The 24260-nt window shown below is 39.6% G+C and overlaps 1 protein-coding gene across 6 annotated transcripts in view; it reads left to right on the top strand.

Moving 5' to 3' along the window:
* Window positions 1-22928, top strand: part of garnl3 (GTPase activating Rap/RanGAP domain like 3) — a 62111-nt gene extending 39183 nt beyond the window's left edge. For 2 of the 6 annotated variants that reach the window (XM_034897227.1, XM_034897230.1), the window contains exons 6-31: window positions 174-238; window positions 1728-1791; window positions 1929-1955; window positions 2450-2525; window positions 2801-2899; window positions 3009-3112; window positions 4270-4378; window positions 4549-4594; window positions 4810-4916; window positions 5022-5137; window positions 5781-5903; window positions 8784-8858; window positions 9109-9223; window positions 9363-9389; window positions 9529-9633; window positions 10546-10662; window positions 11087-11253; window positions 11864-12022; window positions 12398-12464; window positions 12833-12940; window positions 13967-14085; window positions 15039-15174; window positions 17330-17389; window positions 19935-20153; window positions 21087-21207; window positions 21296-22928. In XM_034897227.1, the coding sequence (XP_034753118.1) occupies window positions 174-238; window positions 1728-1791; window positions 1929-1955; window positions 2450-2525; window positions 2801-2899; window positions 3009-3112; window positions 4270-4378; window positions 4549-4594; window positions 4810-4916; window positions 5022-5137; window positions 5781-5903; window positions 8784-8858; window positions 9109-9223; window positions 9363-9389; window positions 9529-9633; window positions 10546-10662; window positions 11087-11253; window positions 11864-12022; window positions 12398-12464; window positions 12833-12940; window positions 13967-14085; window positions 15039-15174; window positions 17330-17389; window positions 19935-20153; window positions 21087-21207; window positions 21296-21461 (2697 nt within the window). In that variant the 3' untranslated portion in view covers window positions 21462-22928. The remainder of the gene's footprint in view (window positions 1-173; window positions 239-1727; window positions 1792-1928; window positions 1956-2449; window positions 2526-2800; window positions 2900-3008; window positions 3113-4269; window positions 4379-4548; window positions 4595-4809; window positions 4917-5021; window positions 5138-5780; window positions 5904-8783; window positions 8859-9108; window positions 9224-9362; window positions 9390-9528; window positions 9634-10545; window positions 10663-11086; window positions 11254-11863; window positions 12023-12397; window positions 12465-12832; window positions 12941-13966; window positions 14086-15038; window positions 15175-17329; window positions 17390-19934; window positions 20154-21086; window positions 21208-21295) is intronic. The other 4 variants (XM_034897229.1, XM_034897228.1, XM_034897232.1 and 1 more) reach the window with 4 other exon arrangements.
* Window positions 22929-24260: the final 1332 nt, after the last annotated feature.

The following is a 24260-nucleotide window of genomic DNA, read 5'->3' as shown; positions in this document are numbered from 1 at the left end:
GTATTTATTCTATGACTGATTGAAAAACATGTGGGTTGTGAAATGCTTTTGGCTAATACTGAGTTTGCTGGATATTCTTTCATAAATGAGCAACAATGCAACAGGTTAGAGCAAGTGACTCCTCAGAGAAAAGAGTTTGTAATCCCTGATCTGTGTCATTCTTGTTCGCTCAGGGCACTCTGAAGATCAGCCTCCCCTACAGCCCGACTAAAACACTATCAGTCAAGTCCATCCTAAGGTGAGAAGTGCAGCCCGAGGCTCTACAGACGGCACAGTTCATTCACTCTTTACAATACTTGTTTGAAAATGATATTTTTGGTCTTCACATGACTCAAAAAAATCAAAGCCTCAAATTTGCCCAATTAGCATAAAAGTGGTATTTATTATGTATACTGTAGACAAGTAAACTGATACTGTGTTCGACAGTGTTTATTGTTGGTGTAGGTGCAAGCATATTTGTCACCAAGCTGCTTTTGTGTATGCTATTTTAACAGCATATGATCGTACCTACATGGAGATATTAAAGTAATTTAAGTCTCTAGTGGGGTGTGATAATATTCTGTTTGAATATGATACAGACATGCAGATTGGTCTCTATATGCTTGAAATTACACATCAGTAAACACACAACTATGAAACATACAATAAAATCCAAATCTTCCTGACTTAAGTGAACAGCTTTCACAGGCCTTTATCAAACAGTGTAGGTATGATGAATTTATCATTTTAATCAGACAGATATTTTCAGTGTAGTTATAAAGAACTGAAATGTCATATTGTTTTGTCGGCCATCAGTTAAGGGCTCCAATTAGCGTTTATTTTCATTATCATTTTGTTTATAAACTGTGAGAACATTTATTAAAAACAATTGGCATTATAATTTTCCATAGCAAATATTATGGACATATTTATGTTGCTTGTTTTGTCTGGTCAGTAGATCAAAACGATATTCATACAAATGTAATATATGACAAAAAAAAGCAGCACATCCTCACATTCACGAAGCTGAAAGCAGAGAATGTTTCTAATTTGACTGTTTTACCAGTTCAATCATATAAAAAATGCCCAATAATTCGGAAAACTACACAATCTGACAACAAATATCTTTAACATCATGTTTCCAGTAGCAGATTTCGTGACTGACGGGTAACAGGATATAACAAGCATGAAACAGGAGATTGGAGGTTATAAATTCCTCAGGCTGAGCGGTATCACCACTCAAACTCTGAATGAGGACAAATGGTACAAGCAGGAGGAGAAATCCCCTATATCAAGTCTCGCTCATTTTTCTGTGTAATCCCTTTGGGCCATTTGTCTTTCATCAATCCTATAGTACCCCTTTTTCTTTTTTTATTACTACTTCCTTCACTAGCGGGAGGCTGTGGCTGAGGTAGAGTGGTCACCTACCAATCAGAATTTGGTGGTTTGATTCCTGGCCCTGCAGTCCCATGTCAAAGTGTCCTTGGGCAAGATACTGTATCCCGAATTGCCACCCAATGCTGTGCCATCAGTTTGCGTGAGAGTGTGTAAATGTTTATCTGATGAGCAGGTGGCACCTTGTACGGCCGCCTTGGCCACAGTGTATGAATGTGTGTGAATGGTGAATGGTTCCTGTACTCTGCAAAAGTACTGTGAGTAGTCGTTAAGACTAGCAAAGCGCTATATAAATACAGTCCACTTACATTTACATTAACTCCTAATTTTTCTCTTATTTCTCTTACTCCCAGTGCAATGAACATGGATAGGTTTGAGAGAGGCCCCAGGGAGATCCTCAACCCAGAGATTCAGAAGGTCAGATTTAGAGCATTGGCCAGCTCTTAATGAAACATAGCACCCGCCCATTTCATGCCTGGCATGATCAGCAGCATCTAAACTGTATGATGTCCTCAGGCTGGTCACTGTGAATAATAATTGTCCTCTTTCCTCAGGATCTGCTGGTGTTGGAGGAACAGGAGGTATGGGATGATACTGCTCTCACTGTACAATTTGATTCATTAATTAGTTATGGTAGAAATCATTTGTTTTCAAGGATAGAGACTACAGTACTTCTTTTATGTCCTTTCCAGTAACCTTCACACACTGTACCCATATGTAACAGATATCCAAATGTTTGATTATTTAGTGACTCTTTATCTGTTAAAAAATCTATGACATTATGTTGAAAAAAAAATCTTTATTATTGCCTGGAAGCTTGCAGGTAAAAAATATTAAATATATCTCTAACTACAGTTGTACGTTATTCATTTTTGTATTTGTCTCATTTTATTGTACTGTAAAAGCATGCTATTAATACTGTCTTCGTGTTGGATAAATACTCCCTCTCTATATTGTTGTTCTTATTTTTCTGTAAAGACTGATAATTATGCATATATGCATGTCAATAAACAATAATATAAAATGCATGGAATGTACATTATTTCATAATTGTAACCCAGCTATAATTTTGTAGGGTTCTGTCAACTTTAAATTTGGTGTCCTGTTTGCCAAAGACGGACAGCTCACAGATGACGAGATGTTTAGCAATGGTGAATCTCTATAACTTTTTTTCAATGTCCAAAACTTTTAAAGGGATGGTTAGGCATTTTGGGAAAAGTGCTGTGTTGCCTAGAGTTAGATGAGAAGATCAATCCCGTTTTAGACTCTTACTGTATGAGAGTGGCATCCATCGTCTCATCTAAGTCATGAATGGAGAGCGTATCACGGTATTTCGCAATATGTCAAGCTATCCCTGTATCAAAACAAAATGTACTGCAATAAAAGATTTCTGTTAAGTCAAAAGTCCTGTGTTTGCTCGTTTCAGAGACGGGAAGTGAGAGCTTCGATAAGTTTCTCAATCTTCTGGGTGATTCCATTACACTGCAGGGATGGGCAGGTTACCGTGGAGGGCTAGACACCAAGAGTAAGAGATCTGCTGAATGACGTACTGTATTGAATTACGTACTGTATCATTTTAAAGTTGCGGGCCTTTGAATATGCCAACCACCTTTTTTCTTTCTCTTTACCTGCAGATGACACTACAGGGATTAAGTCCATCTACACAGTGTATCAGGGCCATGAGCTCATGTTCCATGTCTCCACCATGTTACCCTACTCTAAAGAGAATAAGCAGCAGGTGAGTGTCAGCATGTGTTATTGTCCTGTTATATAGCTTTCATTTTAGCCACCCTAGGGAAGTGGCAATGTCGTCCCACCACTATGGCCCAGAATGGAATATCTCAACTACTGGACGGATTGACATGAAAGTTGGCTCAACCGTTCAGGATCCCCAAAGGATGAATCCTATAGACCTTGTTGATCCCTTGACTTGTCCTCTAGCTCCACCATGAGGTTAACAATTGTGGTTTTGGGTAAATGGCTCGACATCTATCAGATGGATTGCCATTTTGTTTGGTTCAGACATTCATGTTCCTCTGAGGTTGACTTTTTATAACTTAAACTCTTAATTTCACTTCTCTTTCACCACCAACTCTGCCCAAAGATCCGACCCCTTTGGTTGTGCTAAAGAAATGGCAGAAACCTTTATTGCACGGCAGTCACAGGTCGTCATCTCTCTGTCAGTTAGCAGAGAAAAGCCCCTACTTTAACAGCACTCTGATATGAAGCCAGTACAATCGCAGCCAACTTGGCTAAATGTTCTCACTGTAGGAAGAAAAGGAGAAAAAAAGACATTATTACTTTACTGTAGAGCTCCATTCAGTAATACCAATATTAGTGAGTATGATTTAAAAGGGCTGCTGCTTGGAAGATCTGACATGTAATTGGATTTCTTCTAAATGTATAAAAAATAAATAAGGAACAGTCTGTGCTTGTGTCTAAGAGGTGTCTGTAACGTATTACAACAACTCACTCAAGAATATTACCGCACTTAGATTGTGGATTGCAATATTTTAACAGTCAAATGTTGTTGTTGCAGTACTGTATTGCATTTTCTTCAAGTTTCTTTTGATGTTTTATGTGAGCAAATATCAATGTATGTGTGTATGCAGTTGTCTGGATTTTATCTTGGGAGGGGTTGGGGGTATTGTGCTTACATTTTTCAGGTGTACAGAAACACGACTCCAAATTATTGCTAATTGTGTGTCAGCTGGATGTGTAAAAGGCAATTGTTTGCTAAGCTACAGCTTGCTGCTCTGTCCCTAAGTGACAAAAAAATCAATTAATCCCGGTTTAAAGACAGTTCCTGTCTTGCACACATTAATCAGAGAGTACTGAGGTTAAGTTGACGTTTTTTCCTCATCTTGTGTCCCTGTGTTATGTCCTCTCTGGCAGGTGGAGAGAAAGAGACACATTGGAAATGACATTGTTACCATAGTATTCCAGGAAGGGGATGACGCATCGTCGTCCTTCAAACCATCTATGATCCGATCGCACTTCACCCGTATCCTTCACACGGATTATGATTGTCAAAGAAATAAAGTGATACTCAGCGACTTGTTTTGCAAAGCTTCTGCTATTGAACAGATATCACATCAGCGCTGTAATACTGAAGATACATGGATTGCTATTGTGTCTCATATAAAATCAGTATTTCCTTCACTTCACCTCCAGATATTTTTGCATTAGTTAGGTATAATAGCCAGAATGACAGTTACAGGTGAGTCCTTAGATTAATGCTGTTGTGTACGGTGTTCCAATCCAGACGCTGTTTTTGCATTTTCTCTACTGAAAAATTCTGGCTACAATGTCCTCTTGATGGTTTCTGTGATTTAAAAAAGTAGTTGACTTTAGTTGGCATATTGTGTGACATGCTCTCCCATTCCTCTTACTGTAAGTGTAAGAAAGATGTTATATATCTTCTCTTTGTCACAGGTTGAAGATATTCTCAGAGGAGAGTGTTCCACTGTTTGGACCCCCTCTCCCATCTCCGCCTGTTTTTACTGATCACCACGAATTCAGGGACTTTTTATTAGTCAAATGTAAGTAAATGAAACAAAGGAAAATCTATTTGAACATGGCCAATACATCCTATCCCTATCCCTGTTTCCTTTTTTCCTAATGTGATCTTGCTTCATCTTCTTTAGTAATCAATGGAGAGAAAGCCACACTGGAGACGCCAACGTTTGCCCAAAAGCGTCAGCGGACCCTCGACATGTTGATCCGCTCGCTGTACCAGGACCTCATGCCTGACCTGCACAAGGTACTGTACAGCTGCACTGCTGATTACCAGTCTGGTGTCTTGTTCATTCTTAGATAGACATTTATTTTCCCATCCTGTACATATTCAAATATTTGTCCTTTTATTTTATTCATATTATTATTTCATGTATATAGCTTGTAGGTATATTTTTCCTAGTATTTCATTTATATTTATATTCTGTGCTTTGTGACTGATTTTGCTGCTGTAACACTGGAATTTCCCATTTTTCTTGGGATCAATAAACATCTATCTATCCATCCATCTACTTGTTTGTCCATCCAAGTTTCCTTCTTGTCACTTCAGTCACTGGCAGTGACTGTAGCCACTCCTGAGTTGTGGTCTTCTGTTTGCCACTGCAGCCCTTAGTCTGCCTCCGCATACTGCACCACACCAACTGGATATTACTGCAATGCTGACTTTCTCAGCAGGGCTCTCTCTCGCTCTCCTCACATCACTTTTGTTCTTATTTCTCTTGTTTTCTTTTTCCCCTCGTTTCACTGCTGCTCCTAACACTACTTAGTTCTCACTGTGTTAATACTGCTGCTGTTCTCACACCCTGCCAGGGTCAGTCTCTAAGACCCCTTTCTGCTTTCTTTTTTCCTCTCTGTGTTTCTGTTTTCTCACGTTGGTGTTCCACGTTTAGGTTCCTTTTTCTCCTCAGAACATGTTGAATCGGCGGTCGTTCAGCGACGTGCTGCCTGAGTCTCCAAAGTCGGCACGCAAGAAGGAGGAGGCACGGCAGGCTGAATTTGTCAGAATAGGGCAGGTAAGGAAGAAGAAAAAAAAACACAAGCGCACACACACACACACACACACACACACACACACACACACAAACCAACATTAGGCTATTACCAACCAACCAGAGCTCTGCAGTAAGAAGGCAGAACCACATGGAAACCAAGATACACAAAGACAACTAAGAAACCTAAACATAAAAACACATGTTAGCACAAAAAAACGATGAACTTTGTTGTCATTACACTAAAAAGTAATATCACCACTTATTCAACTAGTTGGTCAAAATTATTTATTTTACATACATTTATGAAAATGATATTCACCTTTCGTAGATGCTTCAATTTTGTAATGTTTTAACAGAAGAAATCATGTCACGTTTATAAACTATATACCTAATTATTCTAACATTTTACATTAAATTCAGGATGGGTTCGGTGTTGGGGGACAAAATCATCAGACCGTGTTTAGTGCAGAAATGCTTTGTAAGGTTTTTACAGTAGGCTACACGGCTTCATCAGTCTATAATCAAACCAAGTGGGTATTTTCCAAATGTAGTCTTTTTAGTGACCCTTATTGACACTTATTTCCCAGCGCCAGTGTATTTTTCAATTTTCACACAATGATGAGCCAAATCGAGAAACTGCAGTTGCTGCAGTGCTGCGGACATCTCTCTTATATGTGAGGAACATCTGTGACTCTTTATACTAGGATACAGTAATTCAAGAGCTGTAATTCCAAACAAACAGCTAAGTGAACTGGACACCTCCTTTCAGGCGGATCAAGATTAAATAATACACTGTAGGAACACTGGGCTGATGTCATCACCATTACACCTCTGTTCTGGGTGCTGACATAACTATCGTTATACAAGAACAAAGTCTGAAAACAAAAAAGGAGAAGTGTGTAGAGAACTGTACACGGTGCTAAACCTAGATGATCTCTGGCTTTATGGAAAAAATTACTTTCAGGTTGTTTGGGGGATATTAGATATTCTTTGGACAAATATGTGGCCTGTTGTGACCTGGTATGGTTCACAGGTATAAGTCTACATTGAAAATAAACACTTAGTGGGTATTTTCCATTGCAGCTGCACACTGTTAAACAGACTGCTCAAAGAAATTAGGTTAGCGAAGTCTGTACCTTTTTTGAATTAGTTCACTGAGATATATGTTTATGCTTCTTAAGTAATTCTGTCTCTGTTGTTTCTTTTGTTTATCTTGAGTTGTTAACTCTTGTTCTTTTTGGTGTTACTGATTGGGTTTTCTACCTGGTTGCTTGCTCATGTTGCTCTCTGCTCATAAACACAAAGACGAGGCCTCGGCACATTGTGCTGTAAAGCGTGAAAACAAAGGAAGGTAGACGTGTTAAGTCATTGATTATACAATTTTTGAAGAGACAAGGTGTCCTCAACTAAACTGACTCTCAGTGTGTAATACACATTGTACACAATGATTTCCTCTTGTCATGGATTCCTGATAGGTCAAAATATGGCTTTTTTTATGGATATTTTCTCACGGATAGCAAAGTACACTGCACTTCCAAGTCCTTGTTCTGTTGGTTGATATGGATTTCATTATCTCCAGATTGCTTGTTTATGCAGATATTTAAATAGAAATGCTTGACTGTGCAGCTTGGATTGGAAATTGTCAGTTCAATCAGATGGCTTCTGCTTGATCATTTGTGCAAACTGTATTCTATTTGAGATTTAGAGCAATTACACTTTTTATTGAATGTATTATGACATGTTTTGCCACTGCCAGTCTGCTTGTCCAGATCCTTTCCACCTCTTTGAGCTGTCGTCGCAGTTTTCAGTGCAATAATAGGCATGGAAGCAATGGCTTGCTTGTTAAATATTAGTGATGGCAGTGATGAAGTTCATGATATGCATTTAAATGCATGTTTCACATGCAGTACACGAAGGGTCCATTATTTGAAAGTCTTCTCCCGACATTGCCCATTGTTTAAATAATTAGCACATTATTTATTTTAAGAAGTGATTAGTTATTTCTAGTGTAGGTTTAAAATGTGTGCAACCTAAAGTGATACATGGCACACTAAAGTACAACTATAAGGTACTTGTACATTAATTGAGTATTTCCATTTAATGCCACTTTATGCTTCTAATCCCCTACATTTCAGAGGGAAACATTTTACCTTTTACAGAGTATGGGACACAGTTAGAGAAAACTTGAATCTAGTTGGGAGTTGTTTACATTTTAGATGTCCAAGAGTTGGTAACCGTTTTCTCCTCTAAACTCGTCAGATTGTTACATTTAAATCAGTTTAATCAGTTCAAGGCCCAAAGTGGTAAACTTAACCAATATTTCATCAGAAAAAAAAAGAAAGATTAGACAAAAATCCGAAAACAATTATAAAAATGTATGTCTCAGAATTTCATTTTTCACCTACATTATTATTTACTTTATAATCCATCACATTTTTTTTTTTACCCTTTTGGAGGGAGACAAAAAAACGTAGGTTGGGAACCACTGGATTCAAATAAAAGCAGGTGGGTGCCTGGTTAGCTCTCCTGGTAGAGTGCTCGTCCATATATAGAGGTTCACTCCTCGATCCAGTTGCTGTGGGTTCAACTCCCACCTGTGGTCCTTTGCTGCATGTCATTCTCCCTCCCCTTTCATGTTTTCAGCTGTCCTAAAATAATCTTTAAAAAAAAAACTGTAACTATTCATAAGTACTATGTTAGTAACTACCTCCATGAGCCACAACAGTAAAATGCTTCCTACTCGTTGTTGCATCAGTGTTAACACACTAACAATGTATAACTAAATACTGACTGAAACTTGAAGCACATTTTGCTCAACTTTTACTTAAGTTGGCTTTCGAATGCAGGACTTTTACGTTTACATTGTTGTTGTTGTTGTTGTTGTTGTCATTTTGTTTTTAGGCTCTGAAGCTGAAGACCATTGTGAGAGGAGATGCCCCAACTAGCCTTGTTACCACCGGCCTGTGCAGGAAGGAAGTGAGAGCATGTGTTTGAGACATTTTACAGCACAAAGTCTTTATCTTAACAAGTCATTTAATCTGCCACTGAATCCAAAAATGTTATTTTCTTGAAGAAATTGAAAGAAAGAAAGTAAAGAAATCTTATTCCTTATTTTAAAAATGTCCAAAACAATGTTCTGCAATGCAAGTGGATATTAATTTCAATATGCTTGCCTCTGTCTATATCTACATGTGTCTATATGTTTGTCTGTGCATGTATGCTGCAGCCATGGGAGTCCCAGTCGTTCTGCAGCACATTCCCCTACGAGATCGTGTGTGCCGACTCGTGGGGTCAGTCTCTGCTGGCTGCCACCGACACAGCGGGGGTCATGCTGCTGGATGGTGAGGTCATCCCTGATTGATATGTCCCCATGTCCTCTAAAATAAAGCCACCAATCAATATGAATTAAATTCTGCGCTCAGCAGAATGCCAAGGCCAACAGCTGACACGATGATGGTAATGATGTTTTCCATGTTTCAGGCCCCGATCCAGCTCTGCCCAATGCTGGTGAGTGCCACGCAACCGATCCTCCGGTTTCTTGCTCAGAGGATTTTTTTGTCTTTTTTACACATATTTCAACCTCAGTTATGACAAATTTGTCAAACTTTACCCATCTGTTTATTATGATGTATGCATCTTGTTTCAGAGACTCAGGCTCTGCCCCCAGTGCAGGTGTTTGACAAAACCATGGTGGTGAAGCAGGTGCACGTTCTCGAGCCTCAGGACCTGCTTATCACCAGAGCTGACAAAGGTAGGCTTGGACCACCACCTCCCTATAATACCTCCCCCAGGAACCATCCTTTTTCATGCCCTCATTCATTTTAACTGTGTTAACCTCATTGTTCTTTTCTCATTATTCCCATTCCTCTTTTTTATTTCATCTCTGTCATCTCACACTGTTTTGCTCAGTACATACTTACCCTTTTCTACCTCCGTTTGCCCAGTGAACACATTGATCTCTGGCTGTTACCAAAGGAAGCTGACCTATAGGGAACCAATCCCTATTTAGGGTGTGTGTGTGTGTGTGTGTGTGTGTGTGTGTGTGTGTGTGTGTGTGTGTGTGTGTGTGTGTGTGTGTGTGTGTGTGTGTGTGTGTGTGTGTGTGTGTGTGTGTGTGCGCGCGCGCGAGTGTGTGTGTGCGTGCGCGTGCGTGTGTGTACTGTATACATATGAGAGTGGGTGTCTGTTTATACTGCAGGACTAGATTGACTGTGAGAGAGGAGTGGGCTAAAAACAGATATGCAAACACACACAGATTAAATGATGAAATGATAAAACACATGCAGACTCACATGCATAAAAAACCCACAAAGAATATATACAAGAAGTCACTGTGCACTAACAACCAGCTGTTTTTTGTTTCCTCTCATGTTTGCCTCAACCGGAAGAACATGTAATTAATTACTCTGCAGATGATTAGCTAACCCTAATATTGATAAAAAGGGTTGACTTGGTTTTGATAGTGATTATGTGATGGCAGCACAAACATTTGTCATGACTGTGTGTGGGCTTTAATTAAGCTTCTGAAAGCACATTAGCCTTAAGAAGCCTTCTAGTAATCCTGCAGTACAGCATCATTGTCTGGCCGTGGGAAGGATGCTAAAAATGAGAGATGGCAAATTAAACTTCATCTAAAACAGAAGGGCTTTTGTTTTGTTTCCAGGGAAGGACTCTCGCCTCTATGTGTACAGACTCAGCACATTGAAGAGAGGCTTGGAGGAGAAGCAGCTGGTCAGAAGCAAGTGTGACAGCCGGGAAAATAAACTGGAGAAAACTAAAGGTACGACTTTCCGACAATACAAAGCATGCATATGAATCCCGACAACAACAAAGAAAAACTATAATAAACTGTAATTTGAAGAAATGTACTTTGATTCAGTTTTCTTAAAACTATAGTACATTCAATACGTTTGTTTTGCTTTCTGCAACTATTTCTACTGTTTATATTGGCCTTTTAGAGATCCCCTCCTAATACACATAGACATGTAAGCCTAAAGCAGGATATTGTGACCTTTATGAATGTCCTTTTGGCAGTGCAAACACTCAACCTCTGAACTGCTGCTGGTGCCATGCCAGTTCTCTGTGGTGGATGCATTGATTTGTGGGATGATGCCAGGGAACAACACCTACAGCACAGCACATTTCCAATGTACTGTCGGTTTCTCCATCTCTAACGTTCCCCTCCCTCTTCCTCTTTGTCCCAGGCTGTCATTTATACTCCATTAACACCCACCACGGCTCAGAGCTGAGGATAGTAGCAGCCATAAGGAACAAACTCCTCCTCATCACCAGGAAACATCCACGTTTTGAAGGTTTCAGCGCCGTCGCCCCAAGCGCAGACTCACCGGTGGAGGAGTTTCAGTACATACGGGTACGATAAATTCTAAATGAGTGAATAAAATAATGGATAAATGGATAGAAAAATGAATGAATGAATAGGATAATATATCGTCAATTCCCCTTTAAAGCAATAAGGGGTATATTAAAGTGTCTTAATTGCCCCAATTTGCATCACAAAATGACTATATATGTACTTCTCAGAGTCAAGATAATTTTATTTCAATTCTGAGCACACAGATGTGAAACCAATATTTTTTTCTATTCGTTGTGACTTACACTTTTTGAGGTTGCAATGTCCATAGCAAATAAACGCTTAGAAATCAGAAAAAGATGTTCCTTATAACCTTATAACATGGCATTTTCAAGTTTTTCAAATGAATCCAGTTATAGGTGTCTGTACATCCATAGGTAAACTGCAAAAAGGAATTACTAACAGCTATCATGGCACACAGAGTGTGTGTGTGTGTGTGTGTGTGTGTGTGTGTGTGTGTGTTTGTGTGGGTATGTGTGTGTGTGTGTGTGTCTGTGTGAGTGTGAGTGTGTGTGTGTGTGTGTGTGTGTGTGTGTGTGTTTGTTTGTGTGCACGTGCACGTGCGTGTCTGTGTGTGTACTGAAGTTCTCTTGTACCATCCATCCATTAGGAGATCTGTCTGTGTGACCCGCCGGTGGTGATGGCGCTGGTGGACGGACCGACGGGGGAAAATGACAACATGATCTGTGTGGCCTATAAACATCAGTTTGACCTGATCAATGAGAGCACTGGAGATGCCTACCGGCTACATCATGTCGATGCCAACAGGGTGAAGCGCACGTGCATAAACACACATGCAAACCCAGATTCTGTTCCGAACTCAGATCTCCTGTTAGTAGCTTTGTTTGCCTGATAATTTCCAGGCTGCTTGGATAAATCAACACGTTGTCATTCACAGCCACCAGCAATAAGGAGTAGGCTGGAGGATGAACAGCTGTTCTAATATACCATCTTATTCTGCTTTAAGCATTTTCTCCTTTGAACAAGTAAACAAAACAAATACCAAACTGTAGTGTCTTTTATATTGGATGGTTACACAGTACCTTGAGGCTATGTGACCTGGCATTATTTGTATATCTCTCATACCTGACCTTTTTCATCCTGTTGAAATGATTCCCTCAAACTGAATTGTCTCTGCCTGCAGGTAAATTTTGTAGCAGCTATTGATGTTTATGAAGATGGGGAGGCGGGTCTGCTGCTGTGTTACAACTGTGAGTCTTCGTTTAACTCTCAATATGTGAGCTGTTATTTGATTCAGTGATTCAGGTCTCGGCCTCTTTTGTCAAAGCTGAGCCTTAACGGTTTTCCTCTGCTACTGCACCTTCTTGGAATTAAAGTCCTAGCACAGAATGCTTCAGAATATTTAGTTTTAGAGTTTATTCAGAGATGGATTTTTAAAATGCAGCCATGCACCTTCTTTACATATTGTTTTCTTTATTACGTCTGGATAAATAGCTGGCAAATAGCTCCCAAATTTCTCTGAATAGCAATAAAACACACAAAAAAACAACAGTCAACAGACAAAACTAAATCAAATTTAATTTGGAAGTTGAACCTGCTTCCTGTCTGTGTCTTACAGATATTTGCTCCTATAAGAAAGTTTGTCCGTTTAACGGCTCCACACCAATGATCCAGTCCAACGCCTCGGATTTCCACTTCAGCTGGAACCAGATGCCCAATGCTATTGGTAGGTTACCATCTCAACAATGTTTGGGCCCCACCCAGCACATGCCGCTTGCCTGGCCAGGACTTGATGTTGCTATGGAAACACCATGTGTAGTCACAAGCATCCAATAGGCCAATGTGATTATTTTTTTGTGCACACATGTATATGTGTCTGGTGAGGAAAAGCAAATATAATTGGTACTGGAACCTTGACTCAGTACTTAACAATATGCTGCTTCCCTCCTTTCTCTCACTCACACACACACACACACACACACACACACACACACTGAAAACAAGCAATAACCAAGTGTGCTGCGGAATAAAACAGATGACATTTTCAAAACATTTTGGACAGCCACTGTTTGAATGCAACAGTAAAGCTTCTCTAATCAGTATTTTTATATTAATATGTGTGATTTGAAAGTTGTCACTCCTAGTTACAAACCTACAAAAAAATCCCAAATCAACAAAAAGTCAATAAAGTATAATTGAATTCAAAAGTCACCTGACTCTGCAGTTCCTTTTTTTTTGTTAGACCCTTTTAGCTGATCTGGTTTTAGTTTTTACTGCCCCTATTTGGGTCACTCTCACTGCTTTAATTAAACGTCGGCTCTGTTTTCTGTAACATAGAAACGCTGAACATCACTTCCATATTAAGTCTTGGTTCTTTCTCTCAGTCCAGTCAACCAAGGCCTATTATTATTGATCATGTCCAAGCTCTTTAACTCTTCCTGTCAAGTTGCACCTGTCAGTTTTTTTGAGGGTTTTACAGAATCATCTTTTACTTGTCGACACTGTCGTTCATGCTATATTGCTCTCACCTTGTTGTACATTTTACATCAAACAAAGGACAAGGAAATTATCCAGAGCCCCTAAAAGAGATGCTCAACCTTGATTGTTCTGCAGACATCATCAGCTAATGATTGCATTTGAAAATTAAATGTATTTTATTGTGGGAGTTGAGCAGTTGACCAAAGTTCTCTCCCTGATGGCCTATGTGTATCACGTGCCACTGGATTTATCACATACTTATGTTGCCTTGCAGTGTGTGCATTTCCTTACATCCTGGCCTTCACAACGGACTCCATTGAGATCCGACTAGTGGTCAATGGCAACCTTGTGTACACGGCAGTGGTTCCCGAGCTACAGCTAGCTGCTTCACGGGTCAGTATGATTAACAGCTAACACAATTTCATGTCCATGCCCTGCTTTTTGTCAACAGTGTACACTGCAACTTTGTAAATAATTTATGTAATTTATATTTTATTGTTCTATGTCCAAAACTGGTCCACTGGTTTAGGTTATAGAAATGCATTATGGGTGTACCTACAGTACAAGACACTTGGTTTCCCTATTGCAGAGATCGTCAACAGAGGGTCCGCGACCCCCTAGGGGGTCCTCAGAGTCACTGCAGGGGGCTGGCAAATAACTGTTGAATACTTTTTTTAAATAAAGAAAAAATAATAGTTTGAAAATATACATTAACAATAACCTCAACATACACGGGCCTGCCATATGTATGTTTGACATTAAAACATGGTACATGAATACGTAAATGTTTGCTCAGTGGTGTAGGGCACCATAAAAAGGTATGCGTACAGGCGTATTGTAGCCCCAGTTTAATATGCTATTTAATTTGATACCATTTATATAGTAGGGGGTCCCTGCTCGTCTCTGTTTCAGGTTATGGGTCAATGACCCAAAAAACGTTGAAGACCCTTAAACTATAGCAAGAGCCCTTTTAACTTGTGAGTGTTTTTTTAGTGTTTGAAGGCTTCACTGTGTGTTAGAGAAGTAGCTGTCTCAGCTCTCATTTCAATCAATCTTTATTACCCTGGTGGGAAATATTGCTGGCAGTCTTTATGGTTACAAATCAATAATACACTCATAATTCATACACAGAGATAATTTCAAAAAGACCACAGAGCTTGGGGCATAAAACAGTACTGTGTCTTCCTCTTTCCTCATTCAATTTTTGTTTTTCCCATGTTTCACCTTCTAAGTCTATCATTTCTATCCTTTTTTCTTCTTTTTATTTCCTGGCATCTTTACATGTATGCCGTGTCTCTTTATTGACCTCATTTCCTCTATGTGTCCTTCTGATTTTCCACCCATAGTCGGACATCTATTTTGTTTCGTCTGCTCCGGTGAGCTCAGCCTCCAACTGCAGTTCGAGAGACACCAGTTCCCAGAGTTCCCCACAGACACCCACTGGTTACGAGATGCCCGTGTTCCCCTCCCCACTCGGTGATGGTAAGCCCTGTGCAGCGAAAGCACCAGAAGATGTTGACAGTAGTAGCTTCAATTTTAAAGGTTTTCAAATGTCAACGTTGCCTGCAGACCGGTGTGACTTTGGATGCTACTGTGTTGGCCTAGAGCTTGAGAACAATTTACATAAATGTATCTCAGCCAAACAGTTAATTGAATTTGCAGCCTTTCTCCTCCAGAGTTTTTACTTTCTCACAGTTGAATTGTATGTCGTTTTCTAGGGCAAGATAGTTAATTGCACTCATCTCCCCCATCATCGTAACCTCATCTTTTCTCACTGTACAATACCAACATAATTAAGTCTTATGTCAAAATGTCCTCATTGCTGGCGTTAATCAGAGTGACACTTGGAAAGATCCAGATCTTTACAAAGTATCCTTTCCATAGTTTTTTTTTTTTTTTACTATAACTCAAATTACCCTACTGTTTTAAAAACATACATAAGTAAATATTTTAGCCCATCACCTTCACATTATAGTTGATCCTTGTTACCAGATTTCCGATAAATTTCCCAGCGTGCAGCTATCTGCTTCAATTTATTTCAGTAATATGAAAATCAACTTGCAGTTACTTTAAAGCCCTCAAAAACTTGATTTATAATTGTTTTTTGTAGCTATTTTTCTATAACATAAAATTATCTCTTAAAACTAAATAGAAAGCATGCAGGGAAAATAACCGGAAAAAACAACAGAGATGGAGAAACGTGTATTTTTCTTAACATCACAAATTCCATTAAAAGACTGAAGTGAAGAATTGTCGGTCTCTCGATACTTTCCATCTTCTCTATTCTGTCTGTGGCACTAAGGCCCAACCTCATTGGTTCCTACTGATGATGTAAAGCTTTAAGAATGAGATGCACATAATGTAAATAGTTTTTTTTGTTTAAATGTTAAGTATTTTAATAAAACAGCTGGGCACTGTCGTTTTTAGCACATATTTCTCAAACAGCAGTAGTGCATTTGTTGGGGACTCTTTTCAGCTGCAGTGTAATATGTGTTGTGCTTCAGTTAGCATTTACAGTAACAGAACTGTGTATGTGGGATTGACTCAAAATTAACAGTAGCCATGTTCATGATAATAATGGAGGTCTTTGGCAGATACCTTCTACCATCACTACCATTAAAGGCTCACAATAAGAGTCCTCAGAGGCAGGCCATGCTTTCAGCGATGATTAAGGATCAAGAAGAGACCCTCCTTCCCACCCTGCAGTCCAATTTCACTCCCTTGCAAATCTTTTATTGTGTATTTGACCATTCAGAGTCTCCCTTCCCCCCCACGGCTGACCTCTTCAGAATTGATACAACTGTTTTAAAATGGGGACTATTGGTGATGCACAGCTGTCGTGAATGACAAACAGGAGGTTTGTCATTGAGCATGAGCACCACAGACTGATGGATCACGTCAATGTCAACTTCTCATGGTTTATTAGACTTTCTATTTGTTAAAAGAGACTCAAAGTCATCCTCAGATGTATGAACAACATATGTAATTCAGACGGCTAAAGAGAAAGGAAAAACTAATGAAATGTCCTTGTTGTGTGCACCGTCAAGCCAGTCCTCTGGTTTCCTGATGAGAGCAGGTATTTACAGGTTCCATTAAGGCTAACAGGGAGAAAGGTTTGACTGTCGCTGCTGCAATTAGCAAAGGATGAGCTTTATGCTTTTAGGCTGGTTCGGTTAATCCTTTCTCTCGAAGGGATTCATGTTTTCTTTTCTGTTTGAGCTCATTATGCATATGATTCTGCATAACTGGGACTCATATAGCTAACAGAGAACCTACTGTGTGTGTTTGTGTGTGTGCCTAAATGTATGTTATTTTGTTTGTGTGTGTGACATGCCTCTGGTGTGGGAGATCTGGGTTTGATTCCCTCTGCGATACATCAACCATTGGGTCCCTCAGCAAGACACTTAACCCATAGTTGCTCCAGAGGTGTGCAGCCTCTAATATATATAAGTCATACAGTATATACATATAGGATATAAATGTAAGTCACTTTGGATAAAAGCGTCATCTAAATGACATGTGATGTGTGTGTGTGTGTGTGTGTGTGTGTGTGTGTGTCTGTGTGACTGTGTGTGTGTGTGTGTGTGTGTGTGTGTGTGTTCAGTTTGTGTAACCCTTTTCTTCATCCCTGGTTCAGATTCTATACGGATCCCCTATGGTACCAAGCTTTCCCTGTACATGTCTAAGGATGCCGAAGGTACTTCAGGATTCTCCCATAACTCATCCTCAGTTCATGAATATAATGCTCATAATGCTGCCCCACTAACATGCACATACTCCCAGAGTGTACCCCACTGTCTGCTCCAAGGCGGCATGTTGACTTGAACGTTGGTTGAATGTTAAGTGAACATTATGTCTTCCCCATCCCCCCTTCTTTCTTAAAAAATTAAAGCATTAGTGTGAAAGGAGAGTGTGGGGGGTATGGGGAGGTATGGAAGGTGATAGAGTGCAAAATAAAAAAGTGATGTTGATCAGGGTGGAGGGTTTTTAAATAATGGGGAAGTGGGGGGGGGGGGGGGGGGTGCAGAAAAGGTATGCATGACTACGAGAGCAAAGGGGGGGGGTTGAGTACAAGCTGGAGACAAGGAGGGAGAAAAGGGAAAGAGGGAAGGAGAAGACACATTTGCCGCAGCATGATTTACAGATTGCACTGTCGCCATGGAGACTTTTGTCAGCCCTCTCTTCGATCCAAAGTGGTAGTCCAAACAGCTGTGCCACAATCTGGGTGTGAGTGAGGAAGGGGGGGGGGGGTCGCGGAAGATGGGGTAGAAAAGTGGAAGGGGTGCTGACAAAAATCCCATCCTCAAACTGCCTGTGCGCCTGCCGTATCTGCTCCTTGGGGAGGTTTTCATGTGAAGCAATCGCATCAATAATGTGAACAAGATGTTACTGATGTGGCTGCTAGCTGCCACCTCCCTCCACTGGCTTAAACACACACCAAAGACCCGCAGCAAAATATTTCTCCGATGTGGAGAATTTGACTTCAATTCATTTGCCGGTGTAGTGCAGTGTGACACTTCCCCTGGTCCAGAAACGCATGTGGAATATATCGATCTGTGCGATTTATATATTCAAATAACTGCATGCTTTACCCGCATCTTGGTTTATTGCTATTTTCGCTGTACGACAGCGCAGGTACAGGAGAGAGGATCTGTAACAACACTAACGCAGTGTACCTGTCAGACATCAGCAGGGACCCTCTATTTTTCTCCGTTGCTCTTTACTCACCTCTCACCCCCTGACATTTCAGATGAGACAGTCCTCTTTGTGCAGCACATTGATTTAGTCTCATCCACTTTACTATTAGCCTGCCTCAATGGAGCAGTGTGGCTGCTGAACTGCAATACTGCAACCCAATGGCACAATTGAGCACTGCAGGTTGGCACACTGCTGACGATGCCATTTGAAAAAATCCAAACATCCATTTAATGTGTCCCAAACAGACTTAAAGCGTTCATACTCTCTGCTGAATAATAGATGGTCTGCTATAAATGGCTACAACTGAACATTTATATCACATTATCTTTCTGTAGTAAGGATGATTAATTTTAAGAGCACATGCTGTTTCAGTAAATAGGACTATTAATCACTGTAGAGAATCTTCATTTTAATATGGAGGTTTGGTTCTATTGCATCAGCCCGTCAACTTAAAGAATCAAATTAACAAAAAAAGGTCAATTAAGCATATTTTAGTTTTTAAAACTGATTTTATTCTAGCCAGTTGCTGTTTACTATTGTGCTATAAAAATTAACTTGCAGCTATTGAAACTTGCTGAGGTTAGTCTTCCATTAAAAGAAACAATTTCATTTTTGTTTTGTGCCGTTGCAATCAGTGTTTGTTTTAAAAGCCTTCTGTAATGGTGCGTTCAAGTACTCTTTTTAAAAACATGAAATGGTCAGTTCATGTCATGTTTTCAACAACATATACAGTGTGTTTGCTTGCAGTTTGTGTTGTGAGTTGAATTTTTCACCAATACACATGAGAGCAATGCTTTAGTCAGCCAATCGTAGAGGGTCTCTGAATGCACCACTAAGAGGATTTTAAAGGAATAGTTTGATATTTTGGGAAATATGCTCATTCTCGTCCTTGCAAGGATTACATGAGTATGTTATTAACTGTCATGTCTGTCCGGTAAATGTGAAGATATTTAGGCAGTCAATTAAGTTTAGTCAGATGGTATAATGAAATTTTTTTCAATGTGATCCTTAATATTTCTACCATTATGCACATTTGTTTTGTAACATTAGAAATATGATCAATACATTTTGTTTTGTTTTGTTCAGCATAAAGAAGCAGGGGGAAACAGAAAGCGCCAGTTTGTGCCTCTCATGTATTAGCATTAGCTAAGGTCACAGAGGTAAACAACTGTTTCTCGGAAAGAGAAACACCCAGTTTATGGACAGAAGTCAGAATGCTCCTCTTTACCGGACAGACATCTAGATTTAGAAACATCATCTAATTCTTGGGATGAAATCAAATAAATACTTCCCAAAACATCATACATTTCAAATGACTTAAGTAAATGGTCACTGGGATGCCTTGAATATGAATGTATTTCTGGACCTTATAAGCTAAAACATGCAAAAACACTTATGTGCTTCAGCCAGGAGTATTGAATATATACATTTTCTGACACTATTTCCACCTTTTTTTTGCTCTTTTTAACTCTTGTTTCATGGCTTCTCTTGTTACCTGCCACTTTCCCTCTTTGACTTTACCTACTCATCTTTCTTCTTCCCAGGTGAACCAGCATGTAAGCACATGTTCAAGATCCCTCTGTGTAACTTGGTGGGTCGCAGCATTGAAAGACCCCTCAAGTCCCCTCTGGTCAACAAGGTGCTAACGACGCCAGCCCCCGCCACGGTATCCCCGACTCCCCTCATCTCTGCCACACACTCGCTTTCCCTGTCCCGCATGGAGATCAAAGAGATAGCCAGCCGCACACGGAAGGAGCTGCTCGGTAAAGTGGAAAATAAGATAAACAGTATAAAAAAAATGTACTTTATGTGAATATATTTAACACAACATGTCAAATCAATAGTTAGACAATTGAGAAAATAGGCTTAGTAGGTTTTTTTCCGGGAGCTGACTAAGAAGATCAATTCCTTATTATTTCTGTAGGCTGAATATGAAGCTGCAGCTAGCAGCCATTTACCTTAGCTTAGCATAAAGAAGGTAAGCAGGGGAGCCTAGCTCTGTCAAGAGATGTCGCCCGCTCCTCTACAAGGAATTCTAAGTAATGACAACAACACTGTCAGCGCATCCACATGACACAAGCCTTTAGTGATGGCGCACCCCCACCCCTCCTTCATGCAGTTGCTAGTAGCGTTTAATCCGTCAAATCAAGGAGGAAACAAAGGATAAAACACCAGGACAGACTCTTCAGAAGAGGTAATTATCTTTTAATTTGTCCACCTCGTCTCCAAAGCTGAACACTGCTGTTGTCCTTTCTCAGCGGAAACGTATCACTTGAGCTTCTGCACGCGATAGTCGCTGGATAACACCATTTTGTTAACATAACCATACTAAGAGTTTTGTGGAGCTGATGGGCTTAATTAGCTTGTATCAACTCATTTGGCATAGGCTTGAATGTAACGGACGTTCAATAAAAATAAAATTGTCACTATAGCTATAATTATTTTGTTTAAGAGATGCTAGTTAGGGTTTTTTGTTACTTTCAAAAGTAGCCAGGCTAGCTAGTTTTCAATCTGCTTCCAATCTTTTATGCTAAGTTAAGCTAACTTTCTGCTAGTTGTAGCCTTTTATTCAAAATATGTTAGAGTGGTGTGGATCTTTTCATTTAACTGTCAGCAAAAAATTGAATAATCATTTTGCGAAATGTCAAACTATTCCTTTAACTCCCGTACATTTCTGTTACTTCATACTAAAAAAGGCTTGACAGAGGAACCAAGTGGAAAGTCAGACAGTGGAACACTCAAACAGAGGAAGATGAGCAAGAAGAACACAGAGGAGGACCCCAAAGCACGAGCACTGACGTCAACAAACAGTGACAGGTGACGGATTCAACAGCAGCAACATTGTATATTTTAATAGTTGCATGATGTGAAATGAGCGGGAGTCATATATTTCTGTACACAACAGGTTAGCCTCAGAGTGTGTTGAAACAGACCTGGACGTCCAGCTGCATTGTTCGTCCAGTTCGGAGGCCGAGCCAGAGAAAGTTGTGCTGCGAGCGGAAAGCCCGCCGCTCGCCAGCGCCTTCGCCCTCTCCACATCCTTCGAAGAAGATGTCCTGGACCTAAAGTGAAGACAATCCCACCGTGCACTTCTCTGCCCACCCGCTCCCTTACTGTCACCATTATTTTATGGTTTCGGTTGGTTTGCTTTTAATTTGTTGTTTGTCCAATTCATTTTTCTTTAGGTTCTTTGAATTCCGATATCTTGGGTTTCCCCATTCATAGGACAAGATGGGTGCAGTGGGAGTTAAAAAATGTGTCTGTGTGCGTTTGTTTTTGTGAGCAGTCCCTCAGCCACTGCGTGTTGGCTGTTTGTGTTGCCCCACAGCCAATAACCCAAAGAGGCAGTGAAGCCTTGTAAAATGCTGTGGTTTATTCAAAGTTCGGCAACAGCCGTGAGATAATGTTAACGGTTTGATCCCAAACCACAAACTGAATGTAAATCTGCGCACCTAGGCACGACAAATATCTCCATGTTAACAAAGTCCTCTGAAGTTGCTAGAGCTTAATATTTGTTGTAGTATGTGATTATTTCCAATCCACTTTGTTGTATGATATGTATGTGTACATCTGTTTATACATGAAAATGCAATCACAGTGACAGGCGTGCATGCCTGTCATGCCTGTGATGCATACTTATAGATATATTATAAAAGCTCATTTTATTCCCATATTTAGTAAAAGTATGAAGTTTTATGCACTCTGCACATAATAGTCCTTATTCCTCTCCTTATTCACACTATACAGGTAGACAGGGCTGGAGGCATAAGTCTCACACAAGTGCCATTTTCCAGCATCCTCCATTAAACTAAACGATTAACAGCCACCGTATTCTGGTGTCTGAAAGTAGCAGTCATGATTGTAGTCCACTTTAGATTACTATGGTGACCCCACAACTCCATTCAGTTTGGATAAATTCACATGATTGAGGCACTCTCTTAAAGCCACATGCACTTATTTTACCACATAGTAATGAGGTGTCCTAAAATCTGCATGACCAGCCTTTTTTGCATCAGAAACAATGAGGTCTGCGATATCGCACCGAACATAGCAGCATAAAGCAAATCCAAACCTGAGACGACAGAAGACATGTGGATGTTTTACTAGACTGTTGCGTGTGATCGCCTGAGGTAGGATAGAACAGCAAAGGAATTATAGAAAAAACTCCAAAATTTAGACAAAAACTAAAGTTACAATACAGTATATTATCGTAAACTGAAATGATAAAAGCAGAATTTTTTTAATTTTTAACTACTAATTACACTAAAATAAAATGAAGTGTGAACTATTTAAAATGTGTCTTTTTCTGTATGTGGAGTGAGGAAAAAGGTAATGAATTTTGAAGTGGTCCCAATTATTGAAACAATAAACTAGAAATAAAAAACAATATTGCTTATATTACACAGCTACCCATTTCAAATACACACAGAAAACATACTCTGAATTTAGATAGTCGTACCTTTAGGAAATTACTGTCTTTACCCAACTAAAATTAACACAGATAGTAAACAAAAAATTTAGCTTTGCAAAATAACTGTCCATGAAAACCAACCAACTAAAACTGAAAGCAAAAAAAATGGGAAACAATATAAAATAAATAACCCTATTAGGGATTTAGCACTGAGCGCACAAGCTCTGCTGGTTTTTATTTCACATGTCCAGTAAAACTCTGATTTGCAGCCAAGTCACCAGGTGCAAAGGTGCAGCTATGAATTATGGGCCAATTCATGGGACATCAGTGGCACTCCAAATTTCTTTTATTCCCATCCCGTCTCTTGTGTTCATTGAACAACAGCTATACATGTCTTGAAACCCAACTCACCTGCACATAGTTTTATTTACTGATTAATTTACCTTTTTTTTTTGGTCAGACCGTGATAGCAGTTATTGGTAGTCATAACCAAACGTTAACTGTCTTCATTCAAAAACTCTTGGAAGGACAACTTTAAGTCTGGACAAGAAACATTTTATTCTCACTTGTCCCTGACATCCCGAGTCCTGTAAATTTGAAACCAATCGTGTATCAAAACTCGTGGTTTGAAACAATTTTAAGGAACTGCAATACTAAATTGCCGGAGCAATTTAGTATATAAAATAATAATAAGTATTAAAATAGGAGGATTCAGAAAATATATATCTGAAGCCCAAGCAGGTTTCCTGTAGAACCGCAGAAAACATTGTGCAGTTTTTCTGACACGTTTAACGCAGTAACTTGCTTCATACTTCAAAATGTTTAGCTTATTAAGGGCGTTATCGGAATACATTTACTATATTATGTTTCTTACATGCTCAAACTGCAAACTTAAAGTGGGTGACAGCACAAGCAGAGTTGGGTTGAACTGTTAAACTCTTCTTAAAAATCATTCTTAACGTTTTTCTTGCTTTTCACTCTTTATACAGTATTTTTCAGCAAAATAGATAAATTCATCCTCCCCAAACACAATGTAACTCTCTAAGAAAACTGACTGACACATTTTACGTTATGAGCCTCAAAGTGACATTCGTGACATCCAATTGTAGCCTGTCTCCGCCCTCCGACGCACTTCCGCTCAATTTTCATTTGTATGAGAGTCTGGTAGGACCAAGCTAATCCAATTGACTCCAATGTGAGATGAGACCAGAAATGTCAGGAACATAAACAAAAAAGGGACTTTTTGAGCTCACTCTATTTCCCATATTTTGGACTCCACAAACACAAATTTTACAGTGCCACATTCAGAAAAGTTAAGTATCTCTCATCATGTAAAAATCTAGGTGATAGGAATTGGACTCTTGGAGTAATAAACTAGAGTTTCAGTCTCTCCTCTCAGCATATTCTCTTTAAAAAAAAAAAATGCCCAAGGAGTCTCTCGGCATATGCCATAATGGCC

This window comes from Etheostoma cragini, chromosome 16 (assembly GCF_013103735.1).
Source record: "Etheostoma cragini isolate CJK2018 chromosome 16, CSU_Ecrag_1.0, whole genome shotgun sequence".
NCBI classification, from domain to species: Eukaryota; Metazoa; Chordata; class Actinopteri; order Perciformes; family Percidae; genus Etheostoma; species Etheostoma cragini.
This window is presented reverse-complemented; position numbering and strand designations above follow the sequence as displayed.